Source organism: Oncorhynchus keta, chromosome 19 (genome assembly GCF_023373465.1).
Source record: "Oncorhynchus keta strain PuntledgeMale-10-30-2019 chromosome 19, Oket_V2, whole genome shotgun sequence".
NCBI classification, from domain to species: domain Eukaryota; kingdom Metazoa; phylum Chordata; class Actinopteri; order Salmoniformes; family Salmonidae; genus Oncorhynchus; species Oncorhynchus keta.
In genome coordinates this window covers 42,632,441-42,651,361 of record NC_068439.1, presented here as the reverse complement: position 1 = coordinate 42,651,361, position 18,921 = coordinate 42,632,441, and the positions used below count along the sequence as shown (strand labels likewise).

At 42.8% G+C, this 18,921-nt stretch overlaps 1 protein-coding gene across 4 annotated transcripts in view; it reads left to right on the top strand.

Moving 5' to 3' along the window:
* The window catches only part of celf3a (cugbp, Elav-like family member 3a), a 30,789-nt gene extending 16,202 nt beyond the window's left edge, over positions 1–14,587 (top strand). The window contains exons 3-13 of one of the 4 annotated variants that reach the window (XM_035763664.2): positions 8,325–8,373; positions 9,062–9,187; positions 9,534–9,613; positions 9,855–9,998; positions 10,238–10,373; positions 10,582–10,722; positions 10,938–10,997; positions 11,109–11,213; positions 11,404–11,547; positions 11,765–11,913; positions 13,739–14,587. In XM_035763664.2, coding sequence (XP_035619557.1) covers positions 8,325–8,373; positions 9,062–9,187; positions 9,534–9,613; positions 9,855–9,998; positions 10,238–10,373; positions 10,582–10,722; positions 10,938–10,997; positions 11,109–11,213; positions 11,404–11,547; positions 11,765–11,892 — 1,113 coding nt within the window. In that variant the 3' untranslated portion in view covers positions 11,893–11,913; positions 13,739–14,587. Of the gene's footprint in view, positions 1–8,324; positions 8,374–9,058; positions 9,188–9,533; positions 9,614–9,854; positions 9,999–10,237; positions 10,374–10,581; positions 10,723–10,937; positions 11,214–11,403; positions 11,548–11,764; positions 11,914–13,738 lie in introns of all 4 variants that reach the window. The other 3 variants (XM_035763663.2, XM_052470621.1, XM_035763662.2) reach the window with 3 other exon arrangements.
* Positions 14,588–18,921: the final 4,334 nt, after the last annotated feature.

Here is an 18,921-nt window from a genome sequence, read left to right as displayed (position 1 = left end):
GCAGTGATGTTTTGGGGCTGTTGCTGGGCAACACAGACTTTCAACTCCCTCCAAAGATTTTCTATGGGGTTGAGATCTGGAGACTGGCTAGGCCACTCCAGGACCTTGAAATGCTTCTTACGAAGCCACTCCTTCGTTGCCCGGGCGGTGTGTTTGGGATCATTATCATGCTGAAAGATCCAGCCACATTTCATCTTCAATGCCCTTGCTGAGGTTTTCACTCAAAATCTCACGATACATGGCCCCATTCATTCTTTCCTTTACACGGATCAGTCGTCCTGGTCTCTTTGCAGAAAAACAGCCCCAAAGCATGATGTTTCCACCCCCATGCTTCACAGTAGGTATGGGGTTCTTTGGATGCAACTCAGCATTCTTTGTCCTCCAAACACGACGAGTTGAGGTTTTACCAAAAAGTTCAATTTTTGTTTCATCTGACCATATGACATTCTCCCAATATTCTTCTGGATCATCCAAATGCTCTCTAGCAAACTTCAGATGGGCCTGGACATGTACCGGAGGGGGACACGTCTGGCACTGCAGGATTTGAGTCCCTGGCGGCGAAGTGTGTTACTGATGGTAGGCTTTGTTACTTTGGTCCCAGCTCTCTGCAGGTCATTCACTAGGTCCCCCCGTGTGGTTCTGGGATTTTTGCTCACCGTTCTTGTGATCATTTTGACCCCACGGGGTGAGATCTTGCGTGGAGCCCCAGATCGAGGGAGATTACCAGTGGTCTTGTATGTCTTCCATTTCCTAATAATTGCTCCCACAGTTGATTTCTTCAAACCAAGCTGCTTACCTATTGCAGTCTTCCCAGCCTGGTGCAGGTCTACAATTTTGTTACTGGTGTCCTTTGACAGCTCTTTGGTCTTGGCCATAGTGGAGTTTGGAGTGTGACTGTTTGAGGTTGTGGACAGGTCTCTTTTATACTGATAAGATCAAACAGGTGCCATTAATACAGGTAACGAGTGGAGGACAGAGCTCTTAAAGAAGTTACAGGTCTGTGAGAGCCAGAAATCTTGCTTGTTTGTAGGTGAAATACATAATACATACATGCATACATACACTGCTCAAAAAAATAAAGGGAACACTTAAAAAACACAATGTAACTCCAAGTCAATCACACTTCTGTGAAATCAAACTGTCCACTTAGGAAGCAACACTGATTGACAAATTTCACATGCTGTTGTGCAAATGGAATAGACAAAAGGTGGAAATTATAGGCAATTAGCAAGACACCCCCAATAAAGGAGTGGTTCTGCAGGTGGGGACCACAGACCACTTCTCAGTTCCTATGCTTCCTGGCTGATGTTTTGGTCACTTTTGAATGCTGGCGGTGCTTTCACTCTAGTGGTAGCATGAGACGGAGTCTACAACCCACACAAGTGGCTCAGGTAGTGCAGCTCATCCAGGATGGTAGATCAATGCGAGCTGTGGCAAGAAGGTTTGCTGTGTCCAGAGCATGGAGGCGCTACCAGGAGACAGGCCAGTACATCAGGAGACGTGGAGGAGGCCGTAGGAGGGCAACAACCCAGCAGCAGGACCGCTACCTCCGCCTTTGTGCAAGGAGGAGCACTGCCAGAGCCCTGCAAAATGACCTCCAGCAGGCCACAAATGTGCATGTGTCTGCTCAAACGGTCAGAAACAGACTCCATGAGGGTGGTATGAGGGCCCGATGTCCACAGGTGGGGGTTGTGCTTACAGCCCAACACTGTGCAGGACGTTTGGCATTTGCCAGAGAATACCAAGATTGGCAAATTTGCCACTGGCGTCCTGTGCTCTTCACAGATGAAAGCAGGTTCACATGGTGCACGTGACAGAGTCTGGAGACGCCGTGGAGAACGTTCTTCTGCCTGCAACATTCTCCAGCATGACCGGTTTGGCAGTGGGTCAGTCATGGTGTGGGGTGGCATTTCTTTGGGGGGCCACACAGCCCTCCATGTGCTCGCCAGAGGTAGCCTGACTGCCATTAGGTACCGAGATGAGATCCTCAGACCCCTCGTGAGACCATATGCTGGTGCGGTTGGCCCTGGGTTCCTCCTAATGCAAGACAATGCTAGACCTCATGTGGCTGGAGTGTGTCAACAGTTCCTGCAAGAGGAAGGCATTGATGCTATGGACTGGCCCGCCCATTCCTCAGACCTGAATCCAGTTGAGCACATCTTGGACATCATGCCTCGCTCCATCCACCAACGCCACGTTGCACCACAGACTGTCCAGGAGTTGGCGGATGCTTTAGTCCAGGTCTGGGAGGAGATCCCTCTGGAGACCATCTGCCACCTCATCAGGAGCATGCCCACGCGTTGTAGGGAGGTCATACAGGCACGTGGAGGCCACACACACTCCTGAGCCTCATTTAGGCTTGTTTTAAGGACATTACATCAAAGTTGGATCAGCCTGTAGTGTGGTTTTCCACTTTAATTTTGAGTGTCTCCAAATCCAGACCTCCATGGGTTGATAAATTTGATTTCCATTGATCATTTTTGTGTGATTTTGTTGTCAGCACATTCAACTATGTAAAGAAAAAAGTATTTCATAAGAATATTTCATTCAGATCTAGGATGTGTTATTTTAGTGTTCCCTTTACTTTTTTGAGCAGTATGCATGCATGCATACATGCATACATACATACATACGTACATACGTACATACATACGTACATACATACATACATACATACATACATACATACATACATACATGCATGCATGCATGCATGCATGCATGCATGCATGCATACATACGTATGTACGTACAGTTGAAGTCGAAAGTTTACATACAGCTTAGCCAAATACATTTAAACTCAATTTTCCCAATTGCTGACATTTAATCCTTGTAAAAAATCCCCGTCAGTTCGGATCACCACATTATTTAAAAAATGTGAAATGTCAGAATAATAGTAGAGAATTATTTATTTATTTTATCACTTTCCCAGTGGGTCAGAAGTTTACATACACTCAATTAGTATTTGGTAGCATTGCCTTTAAATTGTTTAACTTGGGTCAAATGTTTCGGGTAGACTTCCACAAGCTTCCCACAATAAGTTGAGTGAATTTTGGCCCATTCTTCCTGACAGAGCTGCTGTAACTGAGTCAGGTTTGTAGGCCTCCTTGCTCGCACACTTTTTTTCAGTTCTGCCCACAAATGTTCTATAGGATTGAGGTCAGGGCTTTGTGATGGCCACTCAAATACCGTGACTTTGTTGTCCTTAAGTCATTTTGCCACAACTTTGGAAGTATGCTTGAGGTCATTTCTCCAAAAAGTATGATCTTTGTCCCCATGTGCAGTTGCAAACCATAGTTTGGCTATTTATTGGCGGTTTTGGAGCAGTGGCTTCTTCCTTGCTGAGCGGCCTTTCAGGTTATGTCGATATAGGACTCGTTTTACTGTGAATATAGATACTTTTGTATCAGCATCTTCACAAGGTCCTTTGCTGTTGTTCTGGGATTGATTTGCACTTTTCGCACCAAAGTACGTTCATCTCTAGGAGACAGAATGCGTCTCCTTCCTGAGCGGTATGATGGCTGCGTGGTCCCATGGTGTTTATACTTGCGTATTATTGTTTGTACAGATGAACGTGGTACCTTCAGGCGTTTGGAAATTGCTCCCAAGGATGAACCTTGGAGGTCTACAAGTTTTTTTTCCTGAGGTCTTGGCTAATTTCTTTTGATTTTCCCATGGTGTCAAGCAAAGAGGCACTGAGCTTGAAGGTAGGCCTTGAAATACATCCACAGTTACACCGCCAATTGACTCAAATGATGTCAATTAGCCTATCAGAAGCTTCTAAAGCCATGCCATCATTTTCTGGAATTTTCCAAGCTTTTTAAAGGCACAGTCAACTTAGTGGATGTAAACTTCTGACCCACTGGAATTGTGATACGGTGAAATAATCTGTTTGTAAACAATTGTTGGAAAAATTACTTGTCATACACAAAGTAGATGTCCTAAACCCGACTCGCCAAACTATAGTTTAACAAGAAATTTGTGGAGTGGTTGGAAAAACAAGTTTTAATGACTCCAACCTAAGTGTATGTAAACTTCTGACTTCAACGTGTGTGTGTGTGTGTGTGTGTGTGTGTGTGTGTGTGTGTGTGTGTGTGTGTGTGTGTGTGTGTGTGTGTGTGTGTGTGTGTGTGTGTACACAGTATGCCTGTGGGGTCGCCTATTTTATTCTATGTGCTTTGTGTAAGCATTAAAAGCAGTGAGTAGTCTGACCAGGGATGATTATTATAACGAGTGCATATCTGAGCACACTTATCTGATTAATCTATTAAAGTGTGTGTGTACATTTGCATATGTATGCATATAATTACGGGCTGATATCAATGTGTGCAAGCCAAGGGATAGTACAGATGTCATGCACACTGTAGAAAGACTCAACAGCTGTCACTTGGGGAGACTGTAGGGATGAATGTAGAATAGATTCAATTTGTGAGGAGGGTAAATGGGTGTGAATTGAAGAGAAATTGGATGAATGGTGGGGAGGAGGGTGGGGGATGGGGTAAGAAATTAATGAAAGTTTGACATGAGCAGCGGGTGGGGGGTGGGTCAGTGGGGGTTGTGGGACGAGGGTGCATTGAGGCAGTACGTTTATCAGCTTAAATACAGACATCTGTTACAGAGAACGATGGTGTTTTGTCAGGGGGTGGGGGGTACGAGTGTGTGTGCGTGTATGTGGAGTGGAAAGGGGCTCTTATGACAACTCCTCAGGCTCTGTGAACTCAGGCGCACAGAGCAGGGCTAGCGTTTAATCTGATGGACATGCATCTATATATATATCGCACTTAGGTGGAATTAAACTGACTAAACCTAAAAATAAAAAAAACTAGGACGCAGCTCTATGAAAACAAGTCCAGCTCCCACAATTGTAGTTTTTTACCCCTGTGCGATATGGACAAACATAACATATGGTTAACATATACTTCCAACATTATGCACAGAGAAAATGGTTGACGATTCAGAATCAACTCGCCTCTGACTGTACAGTACCTACTTCCGTATATATCTCTACTTTTAGAGATATACTCTGTATCTTCGGACGAAGAAAAGCAGCGAGGTTGTATTTCAATGTATGACCCCACCCTAGAGAGCGCTGAATGTGTAAACAGGCCGAGCATGACCAGCAGTGACATACTGAAGACAGGCTTGCTCATTGATTACAGATTGTTGACGTGTGTGTGCGCGTAGGGAGATTTCCCATCTGTGTTTGCGATTGTACCTTTTTTTCTGTGCCTGCCTTTGTTGCTTTGTTTATCTCTTTGTGTGCCTGAGTGTTTTTCTATGTCAGATTTCTTTCTCTTTGTTTGCATCTGCGAATAGAGATATAGCCTATGTCTCCACCTGTGTGTTTTCTGTGCTCTGTAATTATCTCTGTACATGTTCTGTGTACATCTGTGTTCTGGTGTATGTGTCTAATGGGGGGGTTGATTATAGTCGCAGGTCTTGTTGCCAGGAAACGGTGGGGACGAGGGATGCCAGGTTGCTAGGTAACCGGCGCGATGCAATGACCAGCGCTGTGTGATGGAGCGGAGGGAGGCGAAAGGGAAAATTGTCTTTGTGCCCCCCTTCCCTCACTCCCACCCTCCCTGTACACACTCTTGAGAGAGACGGAGATGGTCTCCGCTGATATATTTACCTTTCAGTCACTGCTTTTCGGGCAGACGGGCAGAATGGACTTGAATTAGAGAGAAATGTGTCACCCTCTTCACTGCAGCCTGTTTGGGGCTTATTGATACAGTGAGCGAGTGGAGGGGACAGAGATTATGAGCTGTCCTCTGGTTTGGAAGAGGGCAAGAGAGGAGAGAAATGTGATGAAGAATGTGATTAACAGGGATATACACACCCTGTCTCTGCTATCATCTCCCATCCCACATTCACGCTCCTCTATAAATATGAGCGTGTGTGTGTGTGTGTGTGTGTGTGTGTGTGTGTGTGTGTGTGTGTGTGTGTGTGTGTGTGTGTGTGTGTGTGTGTGTGTGTGTGTGTGTGTGTGTGTGTGTGTGTGTGTGTGTGTGTGTGCGCATTGAGGGGATGTGGTCAGGTGTGGGGGAGGGGTCTTTCTGTGATTTGGTTGGATGATCTATGGATTTAATATCTCATACTGTAATCCTAGCGAAATCCCTTTTGGCATCACAGGGGGAAAAATTAACTGTGTGTGTGCTCACATCAATGTAGGCAAGAGTGTTTATACATAGGAGGCTGCCATGAACAGACGGTGCATGTGTCTACAGACTGCATGTGTGGACATTTGTGTTTGTGCCACTGTGTTTGTAGAGTTTGAGAAATAATCATAAGGTCACTGTAGCTTTCGATTAAAAAAAAAACGGAAACATGAACATTGAGAGATAAAATGGGTCACAGATACGGCCGGTTTGGCCTTTTGGCTGTATTTTATCTGTGCTGTTTTTTTTTGTTTTTAAATGAGCCTGTTGATTTGCAGAGAAAATATAGAAGAGGAAAAGTATGAAGTGGCTCAGCTCGCACAGTGGAATAGGTGGAGACATTTTCTTGGTCCCCACAGTATCTGCCCTTGTGGCAGCAGTTAAATGCAACAGGCACCATCCCATGTCCCCTTGTCCCTAAAATGCCAGTTCTCCCCCAAGCATCCTTTCTCCCTCGCGACATACACTTCCTAATAATCCCAATGTCTCTCAACCTAGTACCACCCTTTAGTCATTCGTTTTTTTTTCCCCCTTCTCCTACGCGCGTTGTTCGGGGCAACCTTGTTTACCTGCTGTGGATATCATCGCAAGGGTGTCATGGTGACCGCAATGCGAGGTGGAGACTTTGTCAGAGGAGCAGGGCTGGTTGCCGTGCCGATGTCGAGTGCCACTGCCTCGATGGCCTCCCCCCTGATCCAAGCCTTGCTCTTGTATACTCTTAATTCCTGTCTCTTGTGCCATCTGCTCTGCTTCTACTCTCCTTATCGTAACCGTGGTAGCACTCAAGTCATAGATTGACTAACCTAGCGTTTATATGAAGTATACTCTGTTTTATTCAGGCTGTTGTAATATCCTGAAATTCGATTTGAGACGGGTTTATACGGACAATCTATCAAACAATTGTTGCGTCATGAGGTTGTCATTGAAGTCCAAGTGTTGGCTAAGACGTGATATTTTGGCTTTGTGTGTTTTATTACAGTCATCTTTAACCCGATGCAAATTAAATTAACTCATTTAGCAGGTGACTTTATCCAAGGTGACTTTGTCAAACATTTTGAGGCGTGTAGAAAAACATCACCTCTGAGAAGAACATTCTATTCTATTTACTGACTTCCGGAAACATTCACCACGTTCACATGCGTTTGAATTACTGCTTTCATTCCTTCCCGGTAAACAGATGCTTCTCAATCCACACGGTCATCGAATACATTGTCGTAATCAATGGCTCATTCTCCATCAGAAAACACCAGGCCTGCTGGTGATGGTGTTTGTGCATGCAGGTGGCAAGGGCCCGGCCAGCACTGATCAATACTGTCTCCCAGTGACTGATCACAACTGATCGATCAGAGACTGGGATCAGTGACTAGCTCAAATGTCACCAGCTCCATAATTAAGACCTTCATTAAGCCAGAGGTAACACACTGTCACTCTGCCCCGCTCCTTTCTGCTCGCCAATCCCTTTCCTCTCTGCACCCTCCACCGGCTCTCCTTCTCACTGCATCACCAAACATTTGAGAGTCATTTTTGCGGATTGGGTTTTGATGACGTGTGAAAGGTGGTCTGTTTCTTACTTTGTTTTGGTTGCGCTCTCCTCATTCTGGTCTGATTCTGATTCTATCCATTCCTCTACAGCTCCTTCCCCCTCTCGCTCTGCTCAGAATCTTTCACCATTCTAATCCAGCATGCTTTGGTAATCCAGATTAGCCGGCGAGCATTCTTAATCTTATCACTTGCCCAATCCCGCGTGGGTGTGTGCTTTTCCTGTTTTTTTTTTTTAATGCCTGATAGGAGAGAAGAAACGATAGAGGACAGGATTAGATAAGGGCGTTTGAGAGACGAGAGGGAGGGGGACAAGAAAAGTGAATGAGATCTTGAACAGTATCACTGACAGACACTGGGAGGGAATATAATTGATAGGGAATGAGAGGAGAGGAGAAGGAGAGCAGTAAACCAGGAGGGTGATGGGTCGAGGCAGGGCTTCATCAGAAGCCCAGGGAGTGGCCAGCTCACATTCCAGCTCTTTTTCTTGTGTTCTACTTACATATGCACAATATGCATGTATGTACAGTACATATGCAACTAAACAAGCATCTGCTTAATTATGGATGTGCCTTGGTTTAAGAGCAACTTACTTACTGACCATGTAATGTGGGCTTTCTATTTCAGATGAACCGGCCCATTCAAGTGAAGCCAGCAGACAGCGAGGGCAGAGGGGGTAAGAGACATCCGTCCATAGCAACACCTGTTCAAACAACACCTCTCAAACACCTGTCTAACATATTACCCTTTTGAAACAACACTCTGTCTCAAACAAACTGCAATGTCTCAAGACAAAAGCCTGAAACAGCTTCCGGCCCAGCTTCAACAAAAATAGCCACTTGTCACTGCTGCTGAGCAACTCCTGCTTCTAAACCATACCTCTAGAAAAATGAGTAACTCAAGAATGCTACTACTTTAATATTTGAGTGCCTGACTAGAGAAAGTAATTATAATAAGGATTTCAACCAACTGCGTATTTCATTATGTCACCGAGCATACAGAACAGTGGATGACGAAGGAGCATTCCAGTCACAGCCAGATCGTGCTCTTTTATGCAGCACGATTCCTTGATACTGCACTCTGGTGGCCTTTTCTGTATATAGCAGGGTTATAGCACAATAGTCACAGGCATCAACATACTGCATGTTGTAACACCCTGCATGAATGCCTAACAATTTAGCTGATCGATTAACACACATTGGGTTTATGAAGCAATGTAAAACAATTAAATCATTCAATTATAATCATTCAATTTTGCCTCTGCCTGTTCTTGCCCTCAACCAACCACTCTCTCTGCCCCCCTCCCCCATCACTCTATGTCCAAATTCCTATCTTGGCCCCTCACCTCATCTTCCCCTTAGAAGACAGGAAGCTATTTGTGGGCATGCTGGGGAAGCAGCAGTCTGACGCGGACGTGAGGAAGATGTTTGAGGAGTTTGGGAACATTGAAGAGTGCACCGTGCTCCGTGGCCCTGACGGCACTAGCAAAGGTAGCTCACACCATTACTGACCGCTGCAGCATTTAGCCTTACATCGACGCCGCCACGTCAACAGCACTAATATTACCATTAAGGTCAGGAATCGGTCACATCTAAACTCGTGGCACTGCATAGATGCTTGATTTTCTGTGTTGTATGAGGCATGACTGATGATGCAATATGTTTTATAGATCATAGGTAATGATGCGGAAACGCAGTTTATGGGTTGTGAGTGATGACGTAGTGAATGTTTTGTGGACCACGGTTCATGAAGTGCCGATTGTGAGATGCACTTTGTAGGCCGTAGCCGTGTCACGCGAGGGGAGGCCAGGGTTTGACGATGTGTCATGTTTTGTAGGCTGTGCCTTTGTGAAGTACCAAAACAATGCAGAGGCTGCGGCAGCCATCAGCACTCTGCATGGGAGCCGCACTCTACCGGTCAGTCAGTCACTCTCACACACACACACACACACACACACACACACACACACACACACACACACACACACACTCACACTCACACTCACACTCCAAAGCAGTCATTTAGACATAGAGACTGTAGTTTATAGGAGTGGAGACAATGTATGCTCCTCAGTCATTGTGTTAACAGTGATGTAGGTAATTTGGTACAGTGACATGTGTAATTTTCACCGTGTAATGTCCCCCTTTCTCCCCGCAGGGAGCCTCTTCCAGCCTGGTGGTGAAGTTCGCCGACTCTGAGAAGGAGCGAGGGATAAGGCGCATGCAGCAGGTGGCGTCCCAGCTGGGGGTCATCAGTCCCATGACCTTACACCTCGGGGCTTACAATGCCTACACACAAGCAGTGAGTACTAGTACTACTGAACCCCAAGCATTATAGTACTGAACCCCAAGCATTATAGTACTGAACCCCAAGCATAATACTCAAGCCAACACACTGGTGGTGAATGGCTACACCCCAAAATGGCACCTGATATTTCTTATACGGGTCATAAGTTGTGCACTACTATAGGGGATAGGGTGCCATTTGGGATGTGATCCTGACGGTGAATGAGACGCCTTCGTTTTTTTTCTTCTTTGTAGCTGGTGCAGCAGCAGGCTCTGGTGGCCCAGTCGGCGTACTTGTCTCCTGTGTCCACCATCACCATGCAGCAGTTGGCTGCCCTCAACCCGAGCAGCCTCATTGCCACGCCCATCGCATCACTCACTACCTCCTCAGGTACTTAATAACAAGCAGCCGTCCTCTGCCACTTTTCATCCCCTCCCACGGGATTCTCTGCTTGGCTCAGTTTCTCTCTTTATATATACGTTTTGTTTCTCTAAAGTCTTGGCCCCATTTTGTCTGCTTTTGGTTCCATTTTATTGCATTTGTTCCTGCGTTTTGTTTAACCGTGTCTGCCTGTCCCCTGAACGGTCGTCCTGTGCAGGTACCAGCACTCCGCCCACCATGGCAGCCACACCGGTGCCTGCTCTGCCTCCACCACTCAGCTACCCTCCAGTCCCAGCTCCACCCAATGGACAGTCAGTGTCTGAAACCCTGTACACCAATGGAGTTCATTCTTACCAAGGTATCTCACTTACTCTGACTTTGCTTCCATCAGAGTATCATTATGAAAATGTAAGCAAATTAACCTTATCTAGCATGTTTGTTTGTTTACTAAGGGTGTAAGCTGTTGCACGGCACCAAATGCCATTTAGAGCATGTAGCACCCGCCAAAAAAGCATGTTTGTATAGCAGTTGATAAATCGGGCTGTTGTTTTTCTTTGATTTTCTCTCTCTCAGCTCAAACTCCAGTTTTGGATTCTCTTCAGCAAGCATACGCTGGGATGCAGCACTACACAGGTGGGACAGTAGTGAGTCCATTTGAGTCCTTAAAATTTCCTGGAGGGAATTTTAGGTTTGAAATGCCCTCTCAACAGTCCTTAATGTTTACTTATGCAAACACACCCACAGCAACCTACCCTTCTGCCTATGGAATGGTGGGGCAGCCATTCCCACACCAACACACAATGGTTGCACAGCAACATCAGCAGCCTCAGCAACTGCAGCAACGAGAAGGTGATTTCTACCTACTTGTCCACCCTTCTATGCATTCTCTCGTTTTGACTATGTTCAATGTTGGTTCCCCCACAGAGGGAGACAGTCTAAAATCACTACCTCATCCTGATCATCTCAAGTCACGTTAGAACCCCTCAGGGAGCCTTGATGGTCTAACCTTCCACTGTCTTCTTCTTCTTCTTCTTCTCAGGGCCTGAGGGGTGTAACATCTTCATCTATCACCTGCCTCAGGAGTTCACTGACTCTGAGATGCTGCAAATGTTCATCCCCTTCGGCAACGTCATCTCAGCAAAGGTCTTTGTTGACCGTGCCACCAATCAGAGCAAGTGCTTTGGTGAGTGACGACGACAACGGATGTGTCCCAAATGGCACCCCATACCGTAGGCGGTGCACTACTTTTGACCGGGGCCCATAGGGAATAGTGTGCCACATTGAGAACATAGTAAATTATGAGGAGGCGGCAGTGCTGGGAAGGATTATACTCCCTTCTCGTAGTTTAATACTCTCACAGAATTGGCCATAAGGTTTTGCTTCTGTTTGCTTCTCTTCAGGTTTTGTGAGTTTTGACAACCCGTCCAGTGCTCAGACGGCAATTCAGGCCATGAATGGTTTCCAGATTGGCATGAAGAGGCTCAAGGTGCAGCTCAAGAGGCCCAAGGATGCCAACCGACCCTACTAAATGAGCAAGGGAGATGAGAAGGTGAGCAAGGGGGGGATGAGAATGAGGCGTGAGATGGAGGGTCAGGGGGACTGACAGGCAGTGAGAAACTGTGAAAGGTAGGTTATGGGATCATTTGTTAAAATTTTGTGGAAGCTCAGTATTAAAATAATGACTTATCAACTGGGATAAAATAAGTGAACCAGATCCACACATGAGTAAGGTGACAGTCTACTAAAAGCAGTAATTGTTTAAAACATTACATTTAGACACAATCATAGGACTACTTGGTTTGTTGAGATAAGGCCATACCAATGCCGTGACAAATGGATTGACAACATGTTTCATTATTCAAAAGCAGATTTAATATAGTCCAGACAAAATGTTTCATTAACAAGTGTTGTATGATTAGACAATAACTATTATACGTCATTAATTTATTTTTTACTTTTTATTTATTGTTTTTGTGCTGTGTCATATGTCATTTTCCTGAGAAAAAAAACATCATACCACACTCAAGACTGTCCTGTCCATACATATATCGTGGAGACTACGTCGCTATGGTTGCCTAGCAACCGCTAAAAAAAACCTTCCTCTCACAGCGTTGTAAGTTAATTGGCCTGTGTTGGTTGCTGTGGCGATATTGCCTGTGATGGTTGCCATTTAGCTATTTTATTTTTGGCCGTTGCCTTTATTCACCATGCTCAACTGCATGGCGAGTTGCTGTGGCGACCATGAATTGTGTTTGGTGCGTTGTGAGTTTCCTCTATTATTTTGTCCTGTTTTTATCCTTACAAACACTGATAAATTACTGTCACTGTACCTCAGATTTTGTAAGCAATTGATTATCATGACAGGCTATTATATATTTTTTGCAATATATCTATTTCATTGCACAGAGCAATATTAAGCATTAACCGTAAATCAAACATGTATCTAAATATTTTCTTTGGATTTTGTTTTTTGATTCGTTTCCTTTTTGTTGTTTGTCATGATTATCATTCTTACATATCCCCCATGTTTAGTTGGTCGCTGTTTTAGTTTTGGTGAGTGCAGGGTTTTTGTGCAGTTGTAATTGAATCCAAGTGACTTAGTGCCTGAACTTTGTTTGTTTTTGGTATGACTGATTGTGACCTACAGTGCAAGTTAGTGACATAATGATGCTATGTGCGTGTGCGGATCCACACGAAGTACTTGTGTGTATTAATTCATAAATAAAGTAGTGTGTGTGTAGTTGTGTGTGTACCACGTGAGATACCGTTCATGTGGGGGTTTATGGGTAAAACTGTATGGTTGTCGTTGTGACATGTCACATGTGCTGCTGACTGAGGAACAGCATTAATCTGTAGGAATTCTGGGTTATTTCGATTTTCCAATCAAACGTAAAGCTATAGGCTACGGTCTCACGAGGAACCTTCGATTTAACAGCTTTAAAAATAAAATAAAAACGTTCTCTTATCTCTGAAAATGATTTCAGAAGAATTTTGAATCTCCTTTGACTCAATTGTTTGGTCAATGCGATGTAACATTAGACTCGAGTATTACGAAGAGATACAAAAACCACACTGCCCAGAATTCCTCTTGTGCATGTTTTGACATTTATTTGCCTGCCAAAACAATACAAATATTTAAGAAATGCACACCAATGCAGCAGTATGGTTGTCACTGTATGAGTTGCATGGACACTAGGCGTGCTTGTGTAGTTATCAATGAGGACATCCATGTGATATGTGTAACCAACGTGTTTGCAGATGTTTTTCCCATACTTCCAAAGACTGTCAACATACTCCATATATATGCTCATCTAAACGATTTTAATATTTGTGTTTCTTTGTATTCATCCTCTCTTTCTGTCTCTCTTCCCCAGGGAAGATATAAGAGTTCTATCAAGAAACTGCTTGGGACGTTCCAGCCTTTTTGGTTGTTTCGCCAACCGTATAGCACAGGGAGCAACAACACTTCTCAGAAAAATATGATAAATATATGTATCTGCAACAATAACAAAAAAATCTGTAACAACAAAATAACAAACGTGTGGTGGGTGGTTGAGTACACATACCATTCCACAGCTGGATTCAGTCATATTATGTACAAACTGTATTGTCAGCTACAAGGTCTACATGAAAAAGCATATCACTTATTCTACTGAACAGGGTTTTACTGTATAGTGTGGTTTGTGGTCCATAACGTAAGAGGGAAGGGCAATGTCTGGGGTTGAAGAAGTGGGATGGTAACCTTTATCGGTGGGGGGAAAAATAATATTCTGTATGATTACCATTGGTCGATTTGGTATGTAGATTTAGTTTATTATTTAAAAGTAAATGATAGAAGGGGTAAGTAAACAGGAAGAAAATCTACTTCTTCTCACTGTACATATCTTTGTTTTAAATGGAGTCAAATAATGAAAATGTGTTATTATAACCCCTACTACTGGTATTGGCATAATGGTGGGAGGGAAGGTAATTGGGTGGAATTTTTGTATCTACATTTTTTACATTTAATTTATTTGTTAATGGCGATATTCTTTTTTTTCTTTTTTTCTTTTTATTTTAGAAAATAGATTCCTGTGGTCTACAAGACTATGGATAAACTTATTGTAGAATGTTTAATTACATAAATGTAATTATCAAAAAATCATTGTTTAATTATTTATTCCCTACAATTGCTGTTTTAAAACATGTCTTTAAGAAAAAATAAAGTAAAATTTAGAAAATGATGTGTCCGTATGTGGATATGCATTGATGTGCAACAGAGAGCAGTGGGTTTTTAAATACATACCCCAAAATATTTTTTTTCCTGGCTTTCACTCTACTGTAGGAAACTACACTGTTAGTAAATATCTGAAGCCTGCTTGTCATATGAAAGCATAACCAATCAACCCCACATTTCTTTTTTTTTTTTTTTTTTTTTTTTAACCTGGTCAGAGAAAGTCATTAAAGTTGTTAAGTTTATGTCCCATCCTTCATCCTGATGTTACCAGGTTCTGACCACTAGATCGTGCTGTTCCTGCTATAATGTAATTTATTTAAAGCTCAATGTTATAGGGATAGTTCACTCAAATACAGACAGCTACCAATGCTTTGGTTTCAGATGCTAACATTGAGTATCACAATCCATTTTTACAGTGCCTTCGGAAAGTATTCAGACCCCTTGACTTTTTCCAAATTGTGTTATGTTACAGCCTTATTCTAAAATGTATTAAATTGAATTGGGGGCAACCTACACACGATATCACAATGACAAAGCAAAAACAGATTTTAGAAATGTTTGCTAATTTTTTTTATTTTTTTTAAAGATATTCCATTTACATAAGTATTCAGACCCTTGACTCAGTACTTTGTTGAAGCACCTTTGGCAGCGATTACAGCATCAAGTCTTCTTGGGTATGACGCTACAAGCTTGGCACATCTGTATTTGGGGAGTTTCTCCCATTCTTCTCAGCAGATCCTCTCACACTCTGCCAGGTTGGATGGTGCAGCAACTCGCCCAGCTATTTTCAGGTATCTCCAGAGATGTTCGATCGGGTTCAAGTCCGGGCTCTGGCTGAGACACTCAAGGGCATTCAGAGACATGTTCCCGAAGCCACTCCTGTGTTTTCTTGGCTGTGTGCTTAGGGTCGTTGTCCTGTTGGAAGGTGAACCTTCGCCCCTGTCAGAGGTCCTGAACGATCTGGAGCAGGCTTTCATCAAGGATCTCTCTTTGTACTTTGCTCTCTTCATCTTTGCCTCAATCCTGATTTGTCTTCCAGTTCCTGCCACTGAAAAACATCCCCACAGCATGATGCTGCCACCACCATGCTTTACCATAGGGATGGTGCCAGGTTTCTTCCATATGTGACTCTTGGCATTCAGGCCAAAGAGTTCAATTTTGATTTCATCAAACCAAAGAATCTTGTTTCTCATGGTCTGAGAGTCTTTAGGTACGTTTTGGCAAACTCCAAGCGGGCTGTCATGTGCCTTTTACTGAGGAGTGGCTTCTGTCTGGCCTCTCTACCATAAAGGCCTGATTGGTAGACTGTTACAAAGATGGTTGTCCTTCTGGAAGGTCCTCTCATTTCCACAGAGGAACTCTGGAGCTCTGTCAGAGTGACCATCGGGTTCTTGGTCACCTCCCTGACCAAGGCCCTTCTCCCCCGATTGCTCAGTTTGGCTGGGCAGCCAGCTCTATGGTGGTTACAAACTTCCTCCATTTAAGACTGATGGAGGCCATTGTTCTTGGGGACCTTCAATGCTGCAGAAATGTTTTGGTAGCCTTCTCCAGATCTGTGCCTCAACACAATCCTGTCTCGGTGCTCTAAGGACAATTCCTTTGACCTCATGGCTTGGTTTTTGCTCTGACATGCACTGTCAACTGTGGGACCAAAAGACAGGGGTGTGTCCCTTTCCAATCAATATAATTTACCACAGGTGGACTCCAAGTTGAAGAAACATCAAGGATGATCATTGCAAACAAGATGCACCTAAGCTCAATTTCGAGTCTCATAGCAAAGGGTCTGAATCCTTACGTAAATATAAGGTATTTCTGTTGTATTTTTTTATTTTTTATAAATGTGCAAAATGTTCATTTTTTTTGTTGCTTTGTCATGATGGGGTATTGTGTGTGTATATTGCTGAGGATTTTTTTTTAAGTAATACATTTTAGAATAAGGCTGTATCATAACAAAATGTGGAACAAGTCAAGGGGTCTGCATAGTTTCTGAAGGCACTCTAGATACTTAGGATGTTTTGAACATGGAGCGTGAAAGAGCTAATATACAGTGCCTTCAGAAATTCACACCTCTGGACTTTTCCACATTTTGTTTCAGCCTGAATTTAAAAATTAATTAAAGTGCAAATTATTATTTATTATTGTTTTGTTCAATGGCCTACACATAGTACCCCCATAATGTCAAAGTGGAATGATGTTTTTAGAAATGTTTACAAATTAAAAATTAAGCTGAAATGTTTTGAGTCAAGAAGTATTTAAGCCCTTTATTATGGCAAGCCTAAATCCGTTCAGGAGTAAAAATGTGCTTAACAAGTCACATAATAAGATGCATGGACTCATTCTGTGTAATAATAGTGTTTAACATGATTTTTAAAATTACTACCTCATCTCTGTATCCCACACATACAATTAACTGTAAGGGCCCTCCATTGAGCAGTCAATTTCAAGTGAAGATTCAACCTCAAAAACCAAAGAGATTTCCCAATGCCTCACAAAGAAGGGTACCCACTGTATTGGTAGATGGTAAAAAAAACAGCATTGAAAATCCAATTGAGAATGGTGAAGTTATTAATTCTGCTTTGGATAGTGTATCAACACACCCAGTCACTACAAAGATACAGGCGTCCTTCCTAACTTCGTTGCCGGAGAGGAAGGAAATCGCTCAGGAATTTCACCAAGAGGCCAATGGTGACTTTGAAACAGAGTTTTTAATGGCAGTAATAGGTGAAAACTGGGGATTGATCAACAACATTGTAGTTACTCCACAGTACTAACCTAATTGACAGAGTGAAAAGGAAGCAAATATTTTTTTTTTTGTCCTGAATACTAAGTGTTATGTTTGAGGCAAATCCAATCCAATACATTACTGAGTACCTCTCTCCATATTTTCAAGCATAGTGGTGGCTGCATCATGTTATGAAAATGCTTATAATCTATCAGGACTGTGGAGGTTTTCAGGATAAAAAAGAAACAGAATGGAAAAGCTGGTTATGTCTGCTTTCCACCAGACACTGGGAGATGAATTCACCTTTCAGTAGGACAGTAACATAAAACACAAGGCCAAATCGTCGACAACGGAGTTGTCCAAGAAGACAGTGAATGTTTCTTAAGTGGCTGAGTTACAGTTTTGACTTAACCAATTTGTCAGAGCTTGAAGAATTTTGAAAAGAATAATGGGCAAATGTTGCACAATCCAGGTGTGGAAAGCTCTTCGACTTAGCCCAGAAAGACTTCGCAAAAATCGCAGACGAAGGTGATTCTAACATGTATTGACTCGGGGTTGAATACTCATCTAATCATGATATACGCAGTGTTTTATTTTTCATGAATTATTTACAAACGTTTTAATTTTTCTTCCACTTTGAAAGTATTTTGTGTAGATTGTTGACAAAACATCAGAATTAAATCAATTTTACTACCACTTTGTAACAACAACGTGGAAAAAGTTTAGTATGAATACTTTCGGAAGGCAATGTAGACACCATTGACATGCATTAGATTTGTGCCACAAATTATAAGAAGTTAGCATTTGAAGCCGTGGCCAACAACCAATGCATAGGTTGCCGTCATACCTTGTCAATAGACTACTTACTAAAGATACCAATTGAATTTTGTAATTTGTGTGAACTATCCCTTTAACATCGAGGGGAGGGGGGATTCCTCATGTTTTTATTTTTTATTTTATTTTTTTACCTAATAGCAGTAACAGAACCTGGTAGCACCGGGATGTAGGATGGGACCTAAACTTCAATGACTAATTTCTCTGAACAGGAAAAAATAAAAACATCAGCCAATTCTTTGGGAATACATTACACAGGATGAAGAAACAATACTTTAGAACTGAAGCTCCATACTACTTGTCAGACACAGAGAACTGATACTATATACTTGTTGTTGACCTGGGATTGGCGTGGGGGGTTCCATTGGGGGCTTTTGACCATTCCTATTGATTCCTCATGTCTTTCTTATTGTTATAAAAAACGTTTGGTCCCAAGCTGGATGTTAGATACTATATTTATTGAATATTCTATGAAATCTATCAATTAAAATGGCCAATTTAGATGCAATCAATTACCTTAGTTTTTCAGAGATCAAATTAGATTTCAATAAAATAACTTTGCTGGAATGCTAATCTTATATGTTTCTAACAACAAACGATTCCAGAATAATCTGAGATGGTGGGTGTCGAAATCCTATTTTTTGTGCTTTTTGGAGGTGGAACGACGCAAGACACAATTTAAGGATTATTGTAATGAGGAGGGGGGGTATACAACACTGAGTCCCATTGCCCCTAGACCTAGCCTATCCATATTGAACCTCCAGGGTTATAGCTAAACTATATTG